The sequence below is a fragment of the Prosopis cineraria genome, unplaced genomic scaffold, assembly GCF_029017545.1.
Source record: "Prosopis cineraria cultivar Desert tree isolate PC_DT_omini unplaced genomic scaffold, ASM2901754v1 PC4, whole genome shotgun sequence".
In the NCBI taxonomy this organism is placed as follows: Eukaryota; Viridiplantae; Streptophyta; class Magnoliopsida; order Fabales; family Fabaceae; genus Prosopis; species Prosopis cineraria.
The window spans coordinates 5,210,584-5,232,777 of record NW_026555335.1 but is presented as its reverse complement, the minus strand read 5'-3'; the positions used below and the strand labels follow the sequence as shown (position 1 = coordinate 5,232,777).

Sequence of the window (22,194 nt, the reverse complement as noted above, 5' to 3'; positions counted from 1 at the left end):
CACAAAGGTATGTTTCTACCCATCCTTTAGAAGGTTTGACATAGACTTTCCTCTTAGAAATGTTCTTTTTTTAGCATGGCTAGTTAGACAGTCCTGATTAAATTTGTCCTCTCATCCCTCCCCTCTTATTTCATACGAACCATGCTTATTCCTAAGCATGTTCTCAAGGAGATGGAGAAGCATAGTAGAAACTTCTTGTGGACTAACAATGATAATAGGAGAAAGAAGCATTTGATTTCTTGGAACACAGTCAAAGGGCACAAATTTGTAAGGGGGGCTTGGGATTAAAGACCTTGTGTTGCAAAATCAAGCTTTCATCTTTAAATTGTATTGGGAGCTTATCACTAGACCTAACTGTCTAAAGGTCTAATGCATTAAAGCTAAGTACAATTATGGTGAAGATGAAATTATTGCGGTTGAAAAGTAGAACTTGACTTCTCATGTTTGGCATAACATTTCAAATTTGTGGGACACTTTGCAAGGGGTGCATAAGAAAATCAACAACGACACCACTATAAAATTCTTGTGGAATTATTGGGCTCCTCTTCAACAACCTCTTATTAAGTATGTGACTACAAATGATCAGAGTTTGACTTCGTACACCTTTCTGGTATTTGGAACAAACATAAATTAGGGAGATAATTTTCTATGAATATCATTAATAAAATTGTCTTTGTTAAACCTCAATTGAACTGGCATAATGATATGTTCTAGTGGTAGTCTGTCAGTGATAGTAGGTTCTTGGTTAGAGTAGCTTATAAATTTTTGGAAGGTAATACAACTATTACTAATAGTAGGATCTAGAGATGCATGTCGATGTGGTCACTCTCTTAAAAATTGAAAATTTTCTTCTAGAAGGTCCTTCATGGAAGACTTCCTAGTCACCTCCTGTGAGTGGAGAAAGGAATCATTGTTGATGCCTAGTGCCCTTTAAAGTGCAAATGTGATGAGAGTATAATGCCTATTTTGAGAGATTGTGTGAGAGCAAAAGTAATATGAAAGGATATCATAAACCCGGTTTATTATGACCATTTTTCTTACGCAGCTTGTAGGAATGAGTACGATGAATGCCACACATCAAAGTAATGGTAGAAATTTCCGACATTGGCCCTGGACAAAAGTACTTGGAAATATCTGTTGGCTTATCTAGACTAACAAATGCAGAGATATCTTTGAGAGAACTAATAATAATGACAGTGACATCATTCATGCTTGCCGAAGGAGATTAGTGGAAGAAGGTGACTTTGGACATCTCACAATGCAGGGACCTGACATGGGAGATTCCTCTTCTCACAGAGGGTCGCCTCCTCCCCCTCACACTGTTCCAGTCGAGGTAGATGCGTCCCTCAATCTGCAAAACAGTGCTTCATGCGGTGGTCTGGCCTGAGATGCTTCTGGTGAATGGGTACATGGATTGATGGAAAATTTGGGATATATGACGATAGCCATTACCGAGATCAAAGTCAATAAAGGTCGTTTGAATTTATGTCGTTGTCTGAACATAGAAATTAAAAGGCTAGGATTTACATGGATTCCCTGGGTGCGATTAACCTCAATGTATAGAAGTGTTAATGGTGATCATCCCTTTTCCAAGGACACATCTGAAGCGCACGAGCTTATTAGTGTTCGCTGTGACTATAGCATACACCATGCTTCTCTGGTGGCCAATACTTGTGCGGATTTCTCACCTAGACAGGCTCGTGATTGGCAGAATGAATTCATGTTGTTAACTGGACCCCCCCAACCCCCCAGTGGGTGTGAATCTCCTATTTTGCTTGACTAAAGAGGGGGTCTGTCCCACTTGCACAAGGCCTCGTTAACTCTAGCTGATCGCTAGCCTACTTGATGAGAAAAAAAGAGAACGGCCGGAAAAAAAAAAAGCGGTGACCTTCACTGTTCAACTAATTCGGCTCCATTGTCTGTCATTTTCAGAGTTTTCCCACTTTAATTTAAGGTTTTTCTAATCGTGTTTATCTTCTGTACCTAATTTGTCCTTTAAATAACAATATTTAGCAACATGTTTTTCTCGAAAAATCGTGGTTAGTAAGATCATGGACCAATTGCACAGATGACTTTTCTGAACTGGCCGTGTTTTGTTTATCAGCCATAAAGAATTATTTTTTGTATGAAAATATCTAATTATTTAGTAGCAATAATTCAACCAGGGGAATTCGGACATTTATTATAAGGATGATTTTGTGTTTCTCTTGAAAAAGAAATGTTTTCTTTCTTTTGTTCAGTAATCCCTCACTCGCAAGACTTTGTATGTTATACGGATCCCACCAATTCTCTGATTAAACAGAGCAAACCAAGCGAATCTCGAGGACCATGCACTTTCCCAAAGGATGGAATCTATATTCTTAAGTACAGATAATTAAACTGTGTATTTGACGAAACCAATTTTTTTTTTTTTTAGGAAAATACTCGAAATATATTGTTGAAAAATTTCTGCCGATGTATCTCTAGCTACCTTACTGACTGACAATAACTTAAAATTGCAAAAACTTGCTTGTCTATAGCGACTTAGCGAGTATTCAATACCTAACCATAAAAAAAATTCAATTTTTTTTGAAGGAATAATAATTTATTTATGCATTTAGTAACATTCGTTCTTTTATTTATTTATTTAATTATTTGGTATATATATTGGATATCTTATACTACTAATGGACCACGTTTGACTTTTGTCAGGCCTAAATAAAAACCAGTTGTCTTAACTTGATCCTTTTTTTTTCTAAAAAATTCAAATTACATGCATGGATATATTTGTGTTAGCTTGTTCAACTGTGATTTAAATAAAGTTAAGTTTAATAATTAATACTGCTTATGTTTCAAATTGTAAGACACTTTTGGGGATATTTTGCTTTAAAAAATATAAGATACTTTGATAAAATAATGTTTTATTAATAATATTTTTTAATATTATCCTTCTCATTATATTCCATCTCTTTAATATTCTTTCACAAATAAAGTATTAAATGAAGAGCAATTTAATAAGTTTATATTTTTGTTTTAAAAATATGTTATTATATAGTATATTTAATAAGTTTTATTAGTATATGTAATTTTAACTAAAAGTGTCTCATAAATTGAGACAAAAGAAACATATAATAATAAAAAAAATTCAAAAACTTAAATTTTGAATTAACACGTGGTGTTATTTTGTGCCCATGTCCATTTGTGCATTGAAGGGGCAAGGTGTTTTTTTTTTTTTTATCTCTCTCTCTTTTGGGGATCAACATTATTGTTGATTAATTACAATTGCTTTGGGTTCAAGGTTTTTTTTGTTTTTGTTTTTGACCAAAGCTTTAGGTTCAAAGTTGGAAAGCAACTTTTTGGACAAAGTTTGAAAGTATTTTGTTAGAAAAAATGGAAAGTTCGAGAGTTCATTGGGCTTTACCCATGTTAACTGGATCCAACATATAAATGGGCCCCATATATCAATTATGACCCTCCTTTTTCTTTTTTGTTTTTGGTTATTCCTTGTTGGAATGGCAGGACTACCAAAATTTGTAAAATTGCTGATGATATATTTATCGCCCTGCAAATTTTAATTTGTACAAGGAGCCGGAGAACTTCTCTATAGTTGTTATATGCTTCTCTGCGTCGGCGCGTTCGTGATTGCAAAAAAATGTTTTTACTTTTTGCTTTTAAATTTTGATACTTTAAAAAAGTGCTAGATTTCTTTTATATAGAACTGGCTTTATTTCTTTAGACTTTATTTTTAGAGAAGTTATTGTTATGTTCATTTACTTGCAAGTCGTGCTTTTGTTAACCATGGTCATTTTTGTTCTTATAATCAATCCCCACTTTATTGTAAAATGGTGGTGGATGATGATAAAAAAAAGTCTTCCCATATTACCGAACATGATACCTTAGCTGACATCTATTGCCACTACCTATTGTTGTCTGTTACCACTAGCTTTCATTACTAGTTGCCATTAGGGGTCGTCATAGACCCGCTTGTCATTGTAATTGAACACTATTATTAGCCATCACTAATGGCAACCAGTATTGATTGTTATCAATAAGTTAAGCACCAAATTACCAGCAGTTGCCACTTGCTGTTAACTAACCAATTTTGGTCACTATTGACTTACCACTAATAATCATTGCCGCCATCATCAATCATTGTTCATTATCATCATCAATGGCAGTCAATATGTAATGGTAGCTCGGAGTGACTAAAGATGATGGTCAACGATGACTAGTGGCAACGACGATAGAGGTGATAAAAGACAATAATGACTAATGGTGATTGATGGTGGAATTCAAAAGAATTATTTTAATAATAAGTTTTTAAAATTCAAATTGTTTTTAAATAAATATAATCAAAAAAATTTTTAGTCTATTTTTAAAAATTAATTTATAAAATAGTTTTCAAAAATAAAGATTGAAAATAAAATAAAACAATTCCTAAATATTTTGATCATCAATTGCAAAATTCTCATAACTTTCACGGACTTCACCCATTTTTAGACTTGGCCTTTTCATAAACCCTGGCCCGTGCGCATCAACACTTACTTTTCTTAACTCATATTCCCATGACTAAAACGAGCGTAACAAATAAACTTAAAGATATATTATCCACATCTCTCAGCTTTGACCTAATATTTACCTTATATTTTTATTTCTTCTTAAATACATACACCGTATGCATTCACATTTATAAACATAAAGGCTAATCCAACCTAGCTACTAGCTTTTAAAACATCGCAAAGAAATTCCTTCGTAAAACCATCCATCCATTAAAAATGTAAAATCTAAATTATCATTTATAAAAGAATATTTGACTGTCCCATTTTAATTTGATGCGTGGTTAATTTAATAAATAAGAAAAACTATTCTTTTACACTTTTTGGCATATATCGTTGCTCTTTATCAAATTATGGTTGTCTCTTCTTAGTAATATTAACTTAAAAATAATATCGAATACGCCAAGCATATGTCACCATGAGACTTTTAGTCGTAATAAAAAAATAGCCATGCACACATTTTATTTCTCTTCAAACCCTTTCCACGTTTTACGTGGTGCATAACGTTAACGCATGCAACATATATATAGATGTGCCTTTAAACAAGAAACTTAACATCTTTATTCAATTTGAAGCGCACAGTCGTTCATATTTTACAGTTCTAGAGAGCAACATGATAGTACAACAAGTACAAACATAAAACCTCACCCGACATGAAATTAAAACAAAACATCACATTTGAAAGATCTTATTTATAGCAAACAAAATGATGATGGCATCAAGGAGCACTCTTTGACGGAGGGTGCTTGGGGTAATGGCCATAGGGTGGCTGTGGGTAAGTCGGAGGTTTTTCAATGGGGGGATGTTGATAGAATGGTGGTTTTTCAAATGGTGGTTTGTGAATGGGTGGTGGCTCATAAATTGGTGGATTCTTATACGGAGGGGGCTCATAAACTGGGGGCTTGTGGAACGGTGGTGGCTTTTCAAATGGTGGAGGCTCGTAAACCGGCGGCTTCTCAATTGGCGGTTTGTGAGTAGGTGGAGGCTCATAAATAGGTGGTTTTTCAAATGGCGGTTTGTGAATGGGTGGTGGTTTCTCATAATAAGGAGGAGGTTCATAAGTTGGTGGTTTTTCAGTTGGTGGAGGCTTCTCATGTGGAGGCTTGTGAATGGGCGGTGGCTTCTCATAAGGAGGCGGCTCATAAGTTGGTGGGTTCTCATGCGGAGGAGGCTCATAAACTGGTGGCTTGTGAACAGGTGGGGGCTTCTCATGCGGAGGCTTGTGAATGGGTGGTGGATTCTCATGTGGAGGAGGCTCATAAACTGGTGGCTTCTCATGAGGTGGTTTGTGAATTGGTGGCGGCTTCTCATGTGGAGGAGGCTCATAAACCGGTGGTTTTTCAATTGGTGGCTTGTGGACAGGCGGGGGCTTCTCATGAGGAGGTCTGTGAATAGGAGGTGGCCTCTCATAAGTTGGGGGATTCTCATGCGGAGGGGGCTCGTAAGTGGGTGGATTTTCAATTGGTGGGTGGTAAACATGAGGAGGAGGCCTGTAAATAGGTGGTGGCTTCTCCAGTGGAGGAGGCTCATACATGGGAGGTTTCTCAAATGGTGGCTTATGAAGGGGTGGTGGCTCCTCGAAAGGAGGCGGCTCGTAGATTGGCGGCTTTTCGAATGGTGGCCGGTAAGTGGGAGGCGGCTCATACACTGGCGGTGGCTTCTCAATGGGTGGGTGCCTGTAAATGGGTGGCTCCTCAACGGGTGGAGGGGAATATGTGGGAGGCTCGTAGTAGTAGTTACCGAAGCTTGGAGTAGTGAAGCTTGCCACCCCAAGCAGAAGCAGTGACAAGTGCAGGTACGACATTGTGTACGACGTTGTCCTGTGTTAACCGCTCCAAACGATGTTAGCATCTACTTATAGTGGCCATCATGCCGCCTATGTCGGCGAGAAGGCTCTCTATGTCAGATATTTTATTATTTACTGACACTGCAAAGACGAAAAAGTCAATCAGATTTGGTGGGATTTGAGATATCTCCACGACATTCTGATCTAATCATGACCACAATCCGCTAGTGTTGAGATTGCAACTTGGGGGAAAATTAGTGATTTAGATGTGTTAGAAAAATTAGACCCGATTTCATTCGACGATTCATGTGTCATTTCAAAGCCTATGCATGAAAGTGCTCTAGTTCCTACATAAATATCTGTTAATTATTCCGGTGAAACTGCTGGCTTTCTACTTCACACTGAAAAGAGAGAAGGAATCCATATCCGGCAACGCGATGCGAAGAATCTTGTGTATATATTATTGTTGTTATACCTTGAAGGAGTAAGATGTAACCAAAAACAGCAGTAATGAGCTCTGGCGAAATTAAACTGCAAGAACTTGAAAACTGAGCTGGATCTCTATCTATATGTATAGAAGAGCATAGTTTGATTTTACATTGGATTTAGATTATTGTCACACCGTACACGCAAGGCCGAGTGCAATGTTTCTTTACAAAATATAGCATACGAAACGCCTTGTCCAGGTGACTTCACGTCTTCACCCTTTGGCAGTTAACGATTGAGACAGTTTTTGTTATATATATGTACTAGTCCTTTTGTTTTTTGTTTTTTGGCCCCCCATCTTCGTTGAATTTTATGACTGTCTTTTCGTCCACACCCCAGACTATCTGATTCATATTTCCTAATAAGAGTGTCTCTGAATCAAAATATCAAGTGTATTCAGGTATTGATGTCTTGCGAATAAATTTTTTTAGTGATATCTTCGCTTCCGTACGTGGTTTCAAATTTGGTTTTGCAGGCATTGAACATTTAATAATATATTAAACTGATATTATCATTTATCAAAATATAATGATTGTATAAAAATTTTAGGAGATCTAACGTCGGATGATGTAATTATTTGCTTATATACCAACCATTTACAGTGAGGGATTTAAATAATTTAACATTTGGGGGCAAGGTGTAATTTTTTAATATATTTTCTGATGATCATGTAGAATCAAATATTATATTGAACCCAAGATGAGATAGCTTTTTTACAGTTATTTTTTTCTTTTGCACTACTCTAAAGGGGGTGTATACATTATTATTATTATTATTATTCCATCATGACCCTTGACACCGCTTTCCAGCTACATGACTTTTCTTCAGCTTATCGTTTAAATTGTCTTTTGCGATGGATCTTGAAAAAACACAAAATATATAGGCGGTAGCAGTTAGACTTACAGTAATAGCCCTCTTGCAGCGAAACTTCCTAAAGCAGCAAAAGCCATTTGATGCGAAACAAGGAAGAGAAAAGGGGGGGAGAGGGAAGAGAAAGGGGAGGAGAGGGAAAAAATTATATAACTCTTATTTAAATATCAAAAAGTGAATATAATGGAAGAATCCTAGAACAATTTATAGAGCCCTAAAATTAATAAAATAATAATAAATTTGAATTTAAATTAAATCATAATATAAAAGATGAAGATAAGGTATCTAGTTAGGCTAGATATCTTATTTTATTTAAGATAATACTTAAAGATAAAATAAATATAAGATACTAAATAAATAATAATAATCCCTAGATATTAAATCAAATCTTAATACTCTAAATCAAATCAAATACAATTCTCATCATTTTTCCTTGATTGAAAGAGCTCTCCACTGGAGAGGTAAATAGTTAGTAGTTGTTGAACAAAGTGGAGTCAATGGTGCAAAACTCCTCTGCAATGATCCATGTGGCATCTAAATCTGAATGACCCTTCCAACGGACAAGGTATCATTGGATGGGACCTGCTTGAGTGATAATTGTCTATTCATCTATGACAGCATCAGTTGTATCGGTAGGTGGCATAATAATAGGTAATGATGGAATTAGGGCATGTTGGGGTTGTGTACCTGTAGAGTCATTAGAAAGTAAAAGGAGGGGCTCAAAAGTACCCCAATAATGAACAAGATCCTCGTCATTAAATATTGGATTGATAGACATATTTGGAGGTAAATCTAACAAATAAGCATTGGGCTCTAGTTTTTTTTTTTGCAATGCGAAAAGGGCCAAAAGCACAAGCATGTAACTTCTTGAGAGAATTTCTCGGGAAGCGCTCTGGGTGTATGTGAGCCATAACGTAGTCTCTACCATTAAATTCTTGGGAACGATGGTGTGCATTGACAGCTAATTTATATGCATCATTACTCATTGCTAACTTACGCCTAATCTCAGGATGAAGGTTGTGGAGGCGATGGGCAAAAGCTTCAGCTGATTCAAATGTATAGGTTGTAAAAGGGATGGGTAAGAGGTCAATTAGTTGTTTGGGGTTGTACCCCTGAAATGGACTCCTACCAGTGGACCGATTGACTGAATTATTATAGGCAAACTCTGTGACCGATAATACTAAATCCTAACTTCCCAGTTTATCACCGACTAGACTTCTGAGCAAGTCACCTAAACTATGATTAGTTACTTTCATTTGACCATTGGTTTGAGGATGAAAAGCAAAGGAGAACTTTAATTCGATACTAAAGAACTTCCAAAGGGTCTTCCAAAAGTAACTAACAAATTTGATATCCTTATCCAAAACAAAAGAAGTCGGTAACCCGTGAAGATAAATAATCTCTTAAAAAAATAGCTTAGCAGGATGGGAGGCATCGTTGGTCTTGCTGTATGGTATGAAATAAGCTATTTTCGAGAATCAATCGATGACAACTAAAATCGAATCGTGCCCTCAAACTGTCTTAGGCAAACCTAATACAAAGTCCATACTAATATCCTTCCAGGGTGCCTCAGGAATTGGTAAGGGCGTATACTACCCTGTATTTCTTTTGTTTTTTTTGCCTTAGCAGTATGGCATGTGCTACATTGAGCTAAGATCCACACAACGTCTTGTTTGAGGGAGGGCTAATAAAACCTATCCTTTACCAAGGCTATAGTTTTTTTAATACCAAAATGTCCAGATAAACTGCTAGTATGTAACTCCTAGATGAGAAAATCATGCATTAAAGTGCAAGGGATGCATAGCCTAGAGCCTCAAAATAAGTACCTATTGAGGACCAAGAAGTCTGCATGTTCACAATGACAGCTATCATTGACTTCTTGATATATATAAGTCTAAAGTCAGGGTAAGTTGTATAATCATCCTTTAGTCTCTTGAATCCTATAGCACTAACGGTTAATGTGTTTAGAAGGTGGATTCTTCTGCTCAAGGCATCCGCTACCTTGTTCTCAACTCCAGCTCAATGCTTTACAATGAAAGTAAATTGTTGCATAAATTCAACCCACTTAGCATGTTTGGCATTTAAGTGCCTTTGAGAACTTAAGAATTTAAGTGCTTGGTGGTCTAAATATAGAACAAATTGTTAAGGTAGGAGATAGTACTTCTAATGCTCAAGTGAACAAACAATGACATAGAATTCCTTGTCATACGTTGAGTACCTTTGCCTTGCTTTATTGAGTTTTTCACTAAAGAATGCCACCCCTTCCTAGCTAAGGACACCTCCAATTCTTACACCTGAGGCATCACATACAACCTCAAAGTACTTGTGAAAATTAGGTAATGCAAGAACGGGGGCACTGACAACTTTTCTTTGATGGTTTGGAAGGCCTTCAATACGGCGGGAGTCCAACTAAATGTCTCTTTCTTCAAACAATTGGTTATGGGTGTCATGATGGTACTAAAGTCTCGTATAAAGCACCCATAAAAGGATGCTAGGCCATGAAAGCTTCGTATTTCTTAGAGGGTCGTCAATTCAGACCATTCTTGAATGGCCTTGACCTTATCTGGATTAGCGGATAAGCCATGTTTGGAAACAATGAATCTAAGAAAAGTGACTTGGCCTGTAGGAAGGAACATTTAGGGAGCTTCACATAGAATTGTTCCTCACATAAAATAAGGAGGACTTGTCAGAGGTGGACCAAGTGGTCATCCCTAAACTTACTAAATATCAATATGTCATCAAAGTATATAACCATGAATTTTCCTAAGTAAGGTCGAAATATGTGGGTCATAACTCTCATAAAGGTGCTAAGGGTATTTGTTAAGCCAAAAGGCATAACTAATCACTCATATAATCCCTTTTGGGTCTTGAATGTAGTTTTTTACTCATCTTCAAGCCTAATTCAAATTTAGTGATACCCACTTTGAAGATCAATTTTGAAAAATTAAGTAGACCCAGAAACTAAGTCCAGTATGTTGTCGAGCCTTGGGATTGGAAATCAGTACTTAATAGTTATCTTATTAATTACTCATCTATCTACACGCATCCTTTAAGAACTATCTTTCTTTGGGGTTAAGAGGGCAGGTACAACATAGGGGCTAAGACTATGTTGGATATAGCCTTTCTTGAGTAATCCGTTAACTTATCGATTTAGCTCATCTCTATCTTTTGGGTTCATCCTGTAGTGTGACAAGTTTAGAAGTGGTGATCTAGGAATTAAGTCTATTGCATATTGGATATCTCTCATAAGTGGCAATTCTGAAGGTAATTCCTTGTGTGACACATCTTTAAATTCATCTAATAACTAAGGCACTTCAATAGGTATAGGAGTTGGTGTGGGTTGAGTAATAACTTTTGAAATAATTGCAAGAATAATGTTAGCCTCCTTGCTTTCTTGCACAAACTGCTTCTCTATTAGTAAGTAGAGGTTATAACATTTTGATTTTGGACCTTTAGATTTAGGAGAACTCTGGCCTCCTGTTTTTGGTTTAGCAGGGCATAAAAGAATAGTTTTGCCATCATGTTTGAATGTATAGGTATTTGCTCAACCATGAATAGTGACATCAGGGTCATGGATCTAAGGTTGTCCCAATAAGATGTGCGACACGTCCATAGGAACAACAACAAAAAGAACTTCCTCTTGATAGTCACCTAAATGAAGGGGCAATCAGCATTGTTGCATTATAGGCAAGAAAGTGTTATCAATCTAAGCAACATGAAAAGGTTTAGCAAGAGGCTCCGTATTAAGTTCAAGCTAAGTAATGCCACAACTGGAGATCACATTTTGCTCACTTCCACTGTCTATGACTAACTTGCATGACTTATCATTGCACTTCATGAATGTGTGGAAGATACTATTCCTTTTTCATGAATCATCAAGTAATGGAATAGCTAATAGACATCGCATTACCCCAAGATGACTTGAAGAAACTTCATCTACAATAATTTCTTCATCTACATCAGAGGGGCTTTTGATAGAGTCTACTATAATATTGGGTATGCACTCAGCTAATACCTTTTTTTTGTGAGATTTAAGGAGTAGAGCACGTTAAGGGAATCTAAATGCTATATAGCCCCTAGAGTGACATTTGAAACATTTGATTTAGAGCCACTAGGACAAGCAGTGGACCCTTAAGATTCGGTATTTCATGACACATTCGACCTAATAAATTGGGAAGTTGACTGTTGAGGTGTAAGGTTGCTAGGGTTACTCACAAGACTATGGTTATGGCGCGGATCTATGGTTGAGGAAATGGTTCATCTTATAGATGGATGTCGAGATAAATTATTTATCTCTATAGATTTATGGTACATTTCTTCGAGGGTATCTGGATAGTTTATCCTAAAAGCTATAAGCTTTATTTTTATAAAGCGAACATGCTGCATGTCACTCATGTTGTACCAGTCAAAGTAATCATTCGTAGTAGCTAAACAATTTAAGAAGTCACTCGAGTTTAACCAACCATCAAACTCGGATGCTTCTACCTTAACCCTTTTAGTGGTATCATCATAGTAATCATGTCGAAAGGGCTCTCGGTCATGCCTAGGGGCTAATGCTCTATCCTTGGGAAATACCTATTCTTGGGTAGCGACTCATATTGGTCATGCCTATCTTGTTCATCCCAAGGCACTTCTTCTTCCTCATATGGTTGAGGATTAGTCAAAAGGTGAGATGGTCTAGTGTTAAGGTTGTTAAGACCTGTAAAAGATTGACGAGTGATCATAACTACAGGCCTTATATCAACATTCCTACTGTGCGCCGGGCCTCTATCATTGGGGTTGTCTAGTAATCTATCTATACATTTTCTGGTCATTTGTCTTTTTAGTTCTTGAAATGCATCCTATAACTCTTGATTTTTGTGTTTAGAGTCATGCTGAAATGCCACAAGATTTCATTCTATGCCATCAAGTCTTTTAGTAAGGTCAGTCAAGGTCCTGGTAAGGTCTTAAATAGAAAATTGATAGGTGTGTTTCTCTAGGTCCATTTGGGATTCAAGAAAGTCTAGTCGAGGTTTAATGGAATTAAGCTCTTGTTCAAAGAAGGATTGGTTATTGTAAAGGTCATGAATGGTCATGCAAGAGTAAAAGAAGACTAATGTGCAAGTTTAAGATGGTTCTGTCATAAAGGATAAAGGCTCCTAAATTGCCCTTACCAAAAGGTAAAAGACCCTATTTAACAAGTGTAATCCTATGGGAACTTAAAAACTTCTCAAGAATCACACTATTAAATAAGTAATAACTTGAGTGAAGTTTTCATTGTGATCTCAAAGGGTTTAAAACCCTTCAGGAAAACCATTAAAAATTTCAACTAACCTAGGGTAAAAATTGGCCCAAGTACAAGGCCAAATGTGTGTAAGGAATATGTGTGATCCTAGAATATGGAGTAGGCGTAAATCAATGGTGAGTAATGAAAATATAAATTAACTAAATGAAGAAAAAAATTGCGCACATATGTAACTTTTTTTTCTTTTTTTTTTTTTTTGCTTTTTTTGGCTTTTTTTGTGCTAAATAAAATTAAGACTGCAAAATAGACTATTAGAAAATGCTCAAAATAAATAAATATTCAAATTAAAACTCCAAAAATTCTAAAAGTCAGAATAATAAATAGAGGGTCAATTGGGCCTTACCAGTGCAACTTAAGGAAGCCAATAAATAAGAATATTTACCCCAATGGTCTTGTGAGATGATTTGCAGCTTGGAAAGATTTGAGAGAGTAGATTTTACGTGCAGGAAAAGGAAGTGAAACTAAACTTTATTACCAAATTGATGTGAAACAGGAAAGAGAAAAGGGAAGGAGAGAGAAGAGATAAAGGAGGAGAAAGAAAAAACTGTATAACTCTTATAGAGCTCTAAAATTAATAAAATAATAATAAATCTAAATTTAAATTAAATCATAATATAAAAGATGAAGATAAGGTATTTAGTTAGGCTAGATATCTTATTTTATTTGAGATAATACTTAAAGATAAAATAAATCTAAAATACTAAAAAATAATAATAATTCCTAATATCAAATCAAATCTTAATACCCTAAATCAAATCAAATACAATTCTCATCACCATTATTATTTTGTTTAACAAGAAGCTTATTCCTTTGGCATTAGTACTAAACTATAGAAATTTGTTACGTAACCGCATACATATGCTAGATGTTTGAATATTAATTACCATCAGCTTTGCAGCGATTAGACCTCTAATCAACGCTAATTACGAGAACCTTTATCATCTTTTCCTCTACGTGGATCCCACGCATCAAACTAAACAATACAAACATGATATAAAGGGTCCCTCCGTGTCTCTTTCCCATTTTTTCTCACTTTCTTGCGATAATTAAACTTCCTGAGGTTGAAAATTAGGTGTGTTACATGGAAAATTAGGTGTGTTGGAGACTAACAGCTGGACCCTTTATTCATTTCTTAAAAAGAGTTGGTGATTATGATTGAGACCTTAACACAAATAGATTTTATTCTAAAGCTAATGTAATCGTAATTAGTCAATGCTTTTGATTAATACCATTTTTCACAAACCCTGATCATCCATCTGGCTGGCCCCATGTGTTCATACTGTTAAATTATGTCATTATATTAAAAGATTCGGGCCCTGTTAGTAATTTCATATTTTACCAAATTCACCTAACATTAGCAAATGAGAATATTTTTAGATAACTACCTCAAGTCTTTGCCCGACAACACATCATTCTTGAGCGGCACTGCTACCTAACTTACTTTCAAGTTAGGATCCTAATCATAGAGCTTGGACACACTTACCCTAATTACTTTCATCTCCAGATTAATTATTTTAATTCGATCAATAGCTCGCGTGGATTCTACTTTCAGTGAGATATATAGGTAACTAAATGTTTGATGATTAAATATGTCCTTATATATATTGCCCTAAAATATGTTTAGCAAAGTACACAGAATAAAAACGACGCACAAGGTTTGATGCTCGATCGGTGCAATTCTTGCTGCGCTGCCTTATCGTTTTGCGACTGGACAATCAATTTTCCCCCATGGACCGTTCGATGTATCAAGAAGCTATGTTTCAGTAGGCGTTAGTGAGAGAAAAAGTTCTTGGAGGTGGAGGGGGTAATTATTGGTAAAAACCTTATTAAAGTGAATAAAAATTAAGTGATAAAATGTTTGGTAATATTTTTAAAATTTTTTTATGAATTAATAGTGTTTAGGTCATACAATAATAGTAAAATAATTGTTTTAAATACCATTTTTATTTTTTTAATTCCATCACCTAGTATCACTGAAATATGGGAAAATTATCACTTTATTCCAAACCAATACGAACCCTTACTATGTAAAATCATTATTACTAATGACAGTCTTAGTAAAGGAGCCACATTATGGTGAGGGTGTGCAAATGCACCCCTCACTTTTGGAAAAATTACAAGTAAGGTATGCAAAATTTATAACTTTACCCCCTGCTCTTGATGTTTTGCACCCTCTAAATTAAATAAAAAAATACAGTTAAGGTTCAATTTTGTCCTTATGTTTATATTTTAAGAATGCTGGGCACTTTATACTCGTAAGTGGGACAATTTTTCCTTTGAACTGTTTTTTAGAAGAGCAAAATTACCCTTCTGTTAGTGTTCCGTTTGTTCTCTCATTTTTTGCTTATCTATCATGGCATGAGGTCTGTTATTCTGCTAATTTGTCATGATCTTTGTCTCTTCCTCCACTACTAATTCTAGCTCCACCTCTTCTTCTATAATTTTTTGAATCCCTCAATTCTATATCAGCGAAAGCTATTTTTTGGCCATGCAAGTAATCAACAGCCATTAATTCTCATTAACCTTGGCATTTGAAACTCTATTAATTCCCAATACAAGCGATTGAGTAATAAAAGCATAATAATATTACATATCTAATTGATTTAGAAGGCATTTGATTCTATTAGTGAGAAACAATAAGGAAAAAATGCCATAGAAATGGACCAAAATTCCATTAACATTTAACATTCCCAAATCTCTAAACTACGAAAACAAAAACCTAGATCCAACATAGATTCTAGATCCTAAGCAATAATATGATAACTAACAACAATGAACTCTAGATCTGTGAACTAAAACAACTTGCAACACAAATGGCAGAAGATATATCCAAAACAAATTATGAAATTCAAATCCAGAGACAAAACCAAGCAAAAAGGTAGAGAAAACTTAGATCCAACCATTCAGCAACATTAATTAAAAGAGCAAGAGGAACAAATACTGGCTCTTCAAAATAAGGGTATTCATCCTCAAAACATGCACCAGATCATCTTCCACCACAGAAAGTAAGGTGGGCATCTTTGGAAACATTCTTCCAGTCAAGTAGCCATCCTCCAGAGAGTAAAGAGGATCGTCGAATGACATTCGACTAGCATCAAGTGAGAACCTTAGATTGATGTTGCACAATCTTCACCCCAATCCATAATCTGCAATCTCTGACTGTGCGTTACCAAACTGCCTCCCAATGGGCTTCTTCATAAGTAATCTGGCAAACCACCACCATGAATGTTTTTCTTCATCTTTTAATTTTGCCTCCATTTATGTAATTTCTTGCTAAAAACTAAAGTCGCATACTAGAAGCTTCCTACAAGTTCTTTAAAATCTCTCCCAGAAGTCTTCTTCGTTGAGGAATCAAGTTCTATTTTTTCTTTTTGCCACGTTGAGGGTTAAAGATGAGTCAGAGTTATAGGTAGGATGCCAAATTAGAAAATAATGGGCCCCATGCCATGATAGATAAGTAAAAAATGGGAAAATAGATGAAATACTAACAGAAGTGCAATTTTGCTCCTCTAAAAAGTAGTTCAAGAAAAAATTTATCCCACTTAAGAGTATAAGGTGCCTAGTGCTCTTAAAAAAAATTATAGAGGCAAAATTGGACTTTAACCCAAAAAAATATATAGGTCCTAAAGCTTATTACATATATAATATTTTAATGATCGAGATATGATCTGAAGAGCATGTTTATATAAAAGATCATATTAACATATTCAATGTAATTTTTTATAAAGAAAAATGGTGGCCAATTTATTTTTGTTATTAAAATTTGGGTTAAAGTAAAAATCTACCTTTGAAGTTTTTCTGGAGGCACAATTGGTATCATAAAGCATTTAAAGGAGTAATTTTATCTTGACTTTTTTCAAAATGGTGCAATTTTACTCTAAGTTGTCAGTTTGACCATTTTATTGTTTATTTTGACCTTTTAATTGTTAAATGCTTTGTTGGCAAGCCACTTGGAGTCCACGTTGAAGTGAATTTTTTTTTTTAAGATGAACAAACAAAAATCTTTCCTTCCTTCCTTTGACTATCATCATTCTTGTCCAACAGAAACCAGCCAAAATGCAAAATGCAAACAAAAAATAAACCAATAAAATCTTAAATGAACAAAATGAAAGCTAGGCATGAATGAACAGAACCTACCCATCAAACAAACAAACTAAAATGCAAACAAGAAATGAATGAACAAAATCAAATCAAAAATCAAAATCTTCATATCATCATCACTATGGTGAAGCCCAAGGGAGCCATAGATCTAGAAATCAAACTTGAAGTAGACTCAATTTAAAGTTTGAGAGAAGAAGCATATAGATCTAGAAATCAATCTATGGTAGTCAAAAAAATAATCACAGCACCAAGAATCTAAGATGAGATTTAAAGATGGATGACGATATGATAAAAAAACTACAGTACCGAGAATATATGCATCTCACTCATGTATCTAAATCTCCCACCCGTTTCTTCCTTTATTTTTCTCTTCAATTTTCCACCCTCTCTTAACTTTATCAACTTGTATGAACTCAAACACCATCTCCTCGTGATAGTTCGATTGACGATGGGTTTTGGGAAAACTAGATTCTTGTGAAATTTTTAGATTTGAAATCTATAAAATCTTAGAGATTTTGCATTTAAACAATAATTTATTAAACTAAATTCTTGAACAATCCATAAAATCTATTTTTATTCTCTTCGTATTGAACAACAATTTTAACCTAAATCAAAATCTTTGAAAAATTTAGAAGAATGTTGAACCTAGAAACTTAAGTAAGAATTGCACAAATCTTGTGAAATTTTAGAACACATGAACCTAGAGCTCATAAAGACCTCAGTTAATTCTTGGAGTTTTTTATTTACCTACTTGGATCTCTACTCTTTCATTTACCTCATTCGTAGCGATGCCAATGGCAAGCTTGAGGATGCCTCTAGGTTATGTGAGTTTTAGGTTCCTTTTTCACTTCCTTACTTAGACTTGTCTCTTATTTTTCCTTGTACTTGATGGAATCGCATGAATGGTGAACTTGGAGCACGATAGCTTAAGATGGAACTAGAAGAAGAAGGATGATGCACATGAACCTTTCAAAGAGATGAGGAAGAAGAATAGGCGCATGTGGTATAAGGTAGGATAAGGAAGAAGAAGAAATGACATGGCAATTGATGTGGCCGAGCAGATTTAAATTGCATGATCAAAAAGCTAATGTTAATGAGCAACCTAATAATTCTGTCACGGTAGGGTAAATTTGTATTGTTTTGAAAAATGTTAGGGTAAAATTGTGCCTTTAAATACTTTAGAATATCAATTGCGTCTCTAGAAAAACTTCAAGGATAGATTTGTGCTTTCACCCCTAAAATTTTGGTCCTAATATAATTATTATTTTAAAAAATTATTAATTTTTAAATGAAATTATCTTTGCATCGTTGGCTCTTTGTGTCCTGACTCCACCATTGGGTGGCCTCATAGTCATAGGTATTTTAGGAATACTTTTCACATCACTACTAGAAAAATATAAATTAGCGAGAGAATTTAGCAAGGGACCATCTATTCTTGTCTAAAATATTAAATTAGCGAGAAAATTAGTGAGGGATATTGATTTTATAGTTTGACTTAAAATTAGCGAGAAAAATAATGAAGAGCTTTCAATCCTTCTTTAAAATAAAAGAATTAGCGAGAAAAATAATGAGAGACTATTTATCCCTAGCTAATTATTGCAAAAAAATTTAACTTTTGGTAATGAATTTTAATTATATATTTAATTATTTTTATTTAAAAATAAATTAAATTTAGAAATTAACTAAAATATCCATAATAAAATTATTTAATATTTAATATTTTCTTTATTTTAAGTTGATTTTAATTAATAAAATAATATTTTACTAAAAATATAATAGAAAAATAATTTAAATAAAATATAAATATTTTTAACACATTAATAATTGAAAATAAAATTTAATATGTGTATATGTGTGTATTTTTATAATATATTATTTCATATATTTATGAAGTTAAATAATTTCTTATATTTAATTTCTTATACAATGACTGTAGGTGTCTTTTAATTCAACTGGCAAAAAAGAAAAGTATAAAGCTTGAAAGGTATGAGATCATGGGTTTAAGTCTTGACTTTGACATAAACATAATGAATATATGACATAATAAGGAGTAAGTGACATGGCAAAAGGTGGATAATAACATGTCATGAATTGTCACACATGTGACAAGCGATGGGACACGAGATGATAGGTGATAGGGCACAAGGTTATTGATGATATGTTACAAATTAACACACACATGGCAAATGACGTAACATTACTATTTTTAAATATAGGCATATTTAGTTAGGGATGCTAAAGTTATTGAATTTTGAATAATATTAGCAATGGATTTAGTGAGAGAAATATGATCCCTTACTAAATTTATCGAGCCCTTTTTTAGTTATAAATTTAGCAAGGGATAAAATCTCTCGCTAAAATGCAATTTACCTAGGGAAAATGGTATTTAGTGAGGAATTTGTCCCTCATTAAATTTAATTTTTCTAGTAGTGCATATTAATTTAACATAACTACATACTATTCCCTCCAGAAAAAAATTTAGGGTATCAATAACTAATTCACGCTTCTAAAAAAATGTTACTTGAAACCTTAATTTCTTTAAAAAGATTTCATTTTTTCAATTTTACTCTCATTAAATACCTCATATAAGAGTCTTAATAATTGTAATTAAAATTTTAATGAATGATTTTTCAAAAATAATAATAAATGAAGTAGGAGTGTAGTTGAAAAAAATATTTATAAAAGTTACCCATTGTTCCATATTGTGGATTAAGTAAAGATAACTTATAAAGTAGTCCAAAGGGAATATAGTGAAAAAACACTTTTTACAAGGGACTTTTCACATGGATTAAATTACAGAAAGATCTTATTTTCTTACATCGGTTTATAAACAACACATGTAAAAAATTGTTTTTAGATCGGTTAGAGGTTCATGCCTGTATAGAAGCTCTTCCAAGAAAATCCCACAGCCTCCCAAATTTTCATGTCTCTCATGAGCTTGCTTCCCGAAAAAAGAAAAGGCATATTAATTTGCCAAGACTAAAAAGTTTTTGGTTATAAAAATCCTCCTCCTTGTTATGAATAAAATATAGAGACAATATAAATTAGAAGAAAGAGAATGAGGAGAAGGAAGAATAGAGGCAATAGAAATAAGGATGAGATCTCATATACTCTTCTATACTTTTAATAATACAAATGAGATGTTACATATATAGGTAAACACTTACCACTCAAACGTCTAAACAATTGATCAGGAATAATGTATCATAAAAAAGACACAAATTCTACAGGAAAAGATGAAGCTTAAGAATCTAATGAGTCACGACCTTTGAGTGATGTGAAGTAATATGGGGAGATGAACATTCTTATAATTGTAGCATGGGGAGATGGAGATCCACACATAATCTTTATATTTATAACACTCCTCACTCTGTTTTTTTTTTTTTTTTGGCCGACTCCTCCTCACTCATTTGATTAAGGAAAAAAAGGGATTGGAATAAAAATTTAATAAATTTTCTCCCTTCTAAAATTGAAGGAAATCTTGAGGGGGAATAGCCAAATTTTTAACTACCCCTTTGATAGTTTGACTTGTTAAAAAGAAGGGGAAAACTCAAATTTAATGGCGGCATCATCAGATAATCAATTCGTTATTATCATTTCTTTCTCTTTAAAAGAAATGTTATCATCGGTTCCTATCTTCCAATGGAATCAAATAACAGAATAAAACATCGCCTTCCTTTGTATTTAATCTTTTTCCTTCCTTCTCTTCCCCCCCGCCCTTCTTCTTCTTCTTCCCCCATGGTGGAACCAAACACTTCCTTCAAATCATTTAGAATAATTTTTAAAAGCCTTACTTGTTTTAAAATATAAGATATTGGATAATTTTTATGATTAATTTTTTAACTATATCCCTACTTTATTTTTTACTCTTTCTGAAAAATTATATATTAAAATTTTAATTATCTTTATCAATGCACTAATATAGGGTATTTAATGACGATAAAATTAAAAAGATGTAATTTTTTTAAGAAATTAAGATTTTAATTAACATTTTTTAAAACTGCAAATTAATTACTAATATCCTATATTATGGTTAGGAGATAGTATTGCTGTATTTAAAACTTGGAAGCAATTCTAGGGGTGCCTACCCGATAAGTAAATAAGAGAGTTGACACCATATATATATATATATGAATCAAGTTAATTAAGTAATTAACTGAACCAGGAAGTAACCATGGGTTAAATTAATATTTTCTAATCCCCACTAAGTGTCGCGAAGTAAATAAATAGCCTCGCACTAAATAATTTAATGCCCCGGTGAGAAATTCTATGTAATCTGTTTAGACCCGCTAACCGCAAAGATACAGGGTTCCATGTTTGGTTTATGGGCACGTGGAATTTCCCCCCACCAAAACTCGTTTTGGTTAAAAAAAAAAAAAAGCCTTATTGAATACTAATACAGTATTGTTAGCAGATGCAGTAATTTGAACCAATTCGAAGTCTGAAAAATTTTAAAACTACACTTGAGAATTTAAAAAATTTTCTCTACTTCGAAGAGATTTGAGCCAAGCTCGAATACCTGGACTCTATTTTTATTATTAATAAAATAATATTAAAATAAGTTAAAAATAAAAAATATTAATTTTAAAAAATTAAAATTAAAATAAGATAAAAATAAAAAAAATAAAATTTAACAATTCAGATATTTATGCCAGCTTGAATAAATTTGAAAACATAAGGGATTAGAGTCTATTGCTTTTTCACATGTTAGGATATTTTAAGCTCGATCAAAATAAGTCCTATTCGAATTGAGCTCGATTTAAATAAGTTTAATTTTTTTAAATTACCAACTCTAAGAGTTAGGATATAGTTGTAACAAATTTGGTCAAACAAAACTAGCCCGGACCAAAAATAGGTCACCAAAAGATCCCTTGATTATGTAGGATAGATGAGCCAATTTGTCCAGCCATTTAAAAATAGATCAACAAAAGGTCCCTCGATTATATAGGATAGATTGAAATTTAGATCCTCTCCATAATCTCCCTAAATACATCTCTTCATACTTAATATCATCCATCCGTTTTAACTATTTATTTGGTTTAATGGTGTAGGATGGCTAATTATACATTAAAACAAAAATATTATTCATTATTATCATTTAAATGCTTTTAAAATAAAATCATGATGCTCCT

General features: G+C 33.8%; 1 protein-coding gene across 1 annotated transcript; it reads right to left on the bottom strand.

The window, feature by feature from the left end:
- Positions 1-5,072: 5,072 nt before the first annotated feature.
- LOC129309555 (repetitive proline-rich cell wall protein-like) lies at positions 5,073-6,376 on the bottom strand. The gene has a single exon (XM_054951168.1). The coding sequence runs from the start codon at positions 6,337-6,339 to the stop codon at positions 5,254-5,256; it is 1,086 nt and encodes a 361-aa protein (XP_054807143.1). The 5' UTR covers positions 6,340-6,376; the 3' UTR covers positions 5,073-5,253.
- Positions 6,377-22,194: the final 15,818 nt, after the last annotated feature.

Bases quoted from the DNA above. Each gene is read 5' to 3' on its own strand.
- LOC129309555 (XM_054951168.1), bottom strand. From the start codon at position 6,339: ATGTCGTACCTGCACTTGTCACTGCTTCTGCTTGGGGTGGCAAGCTTC.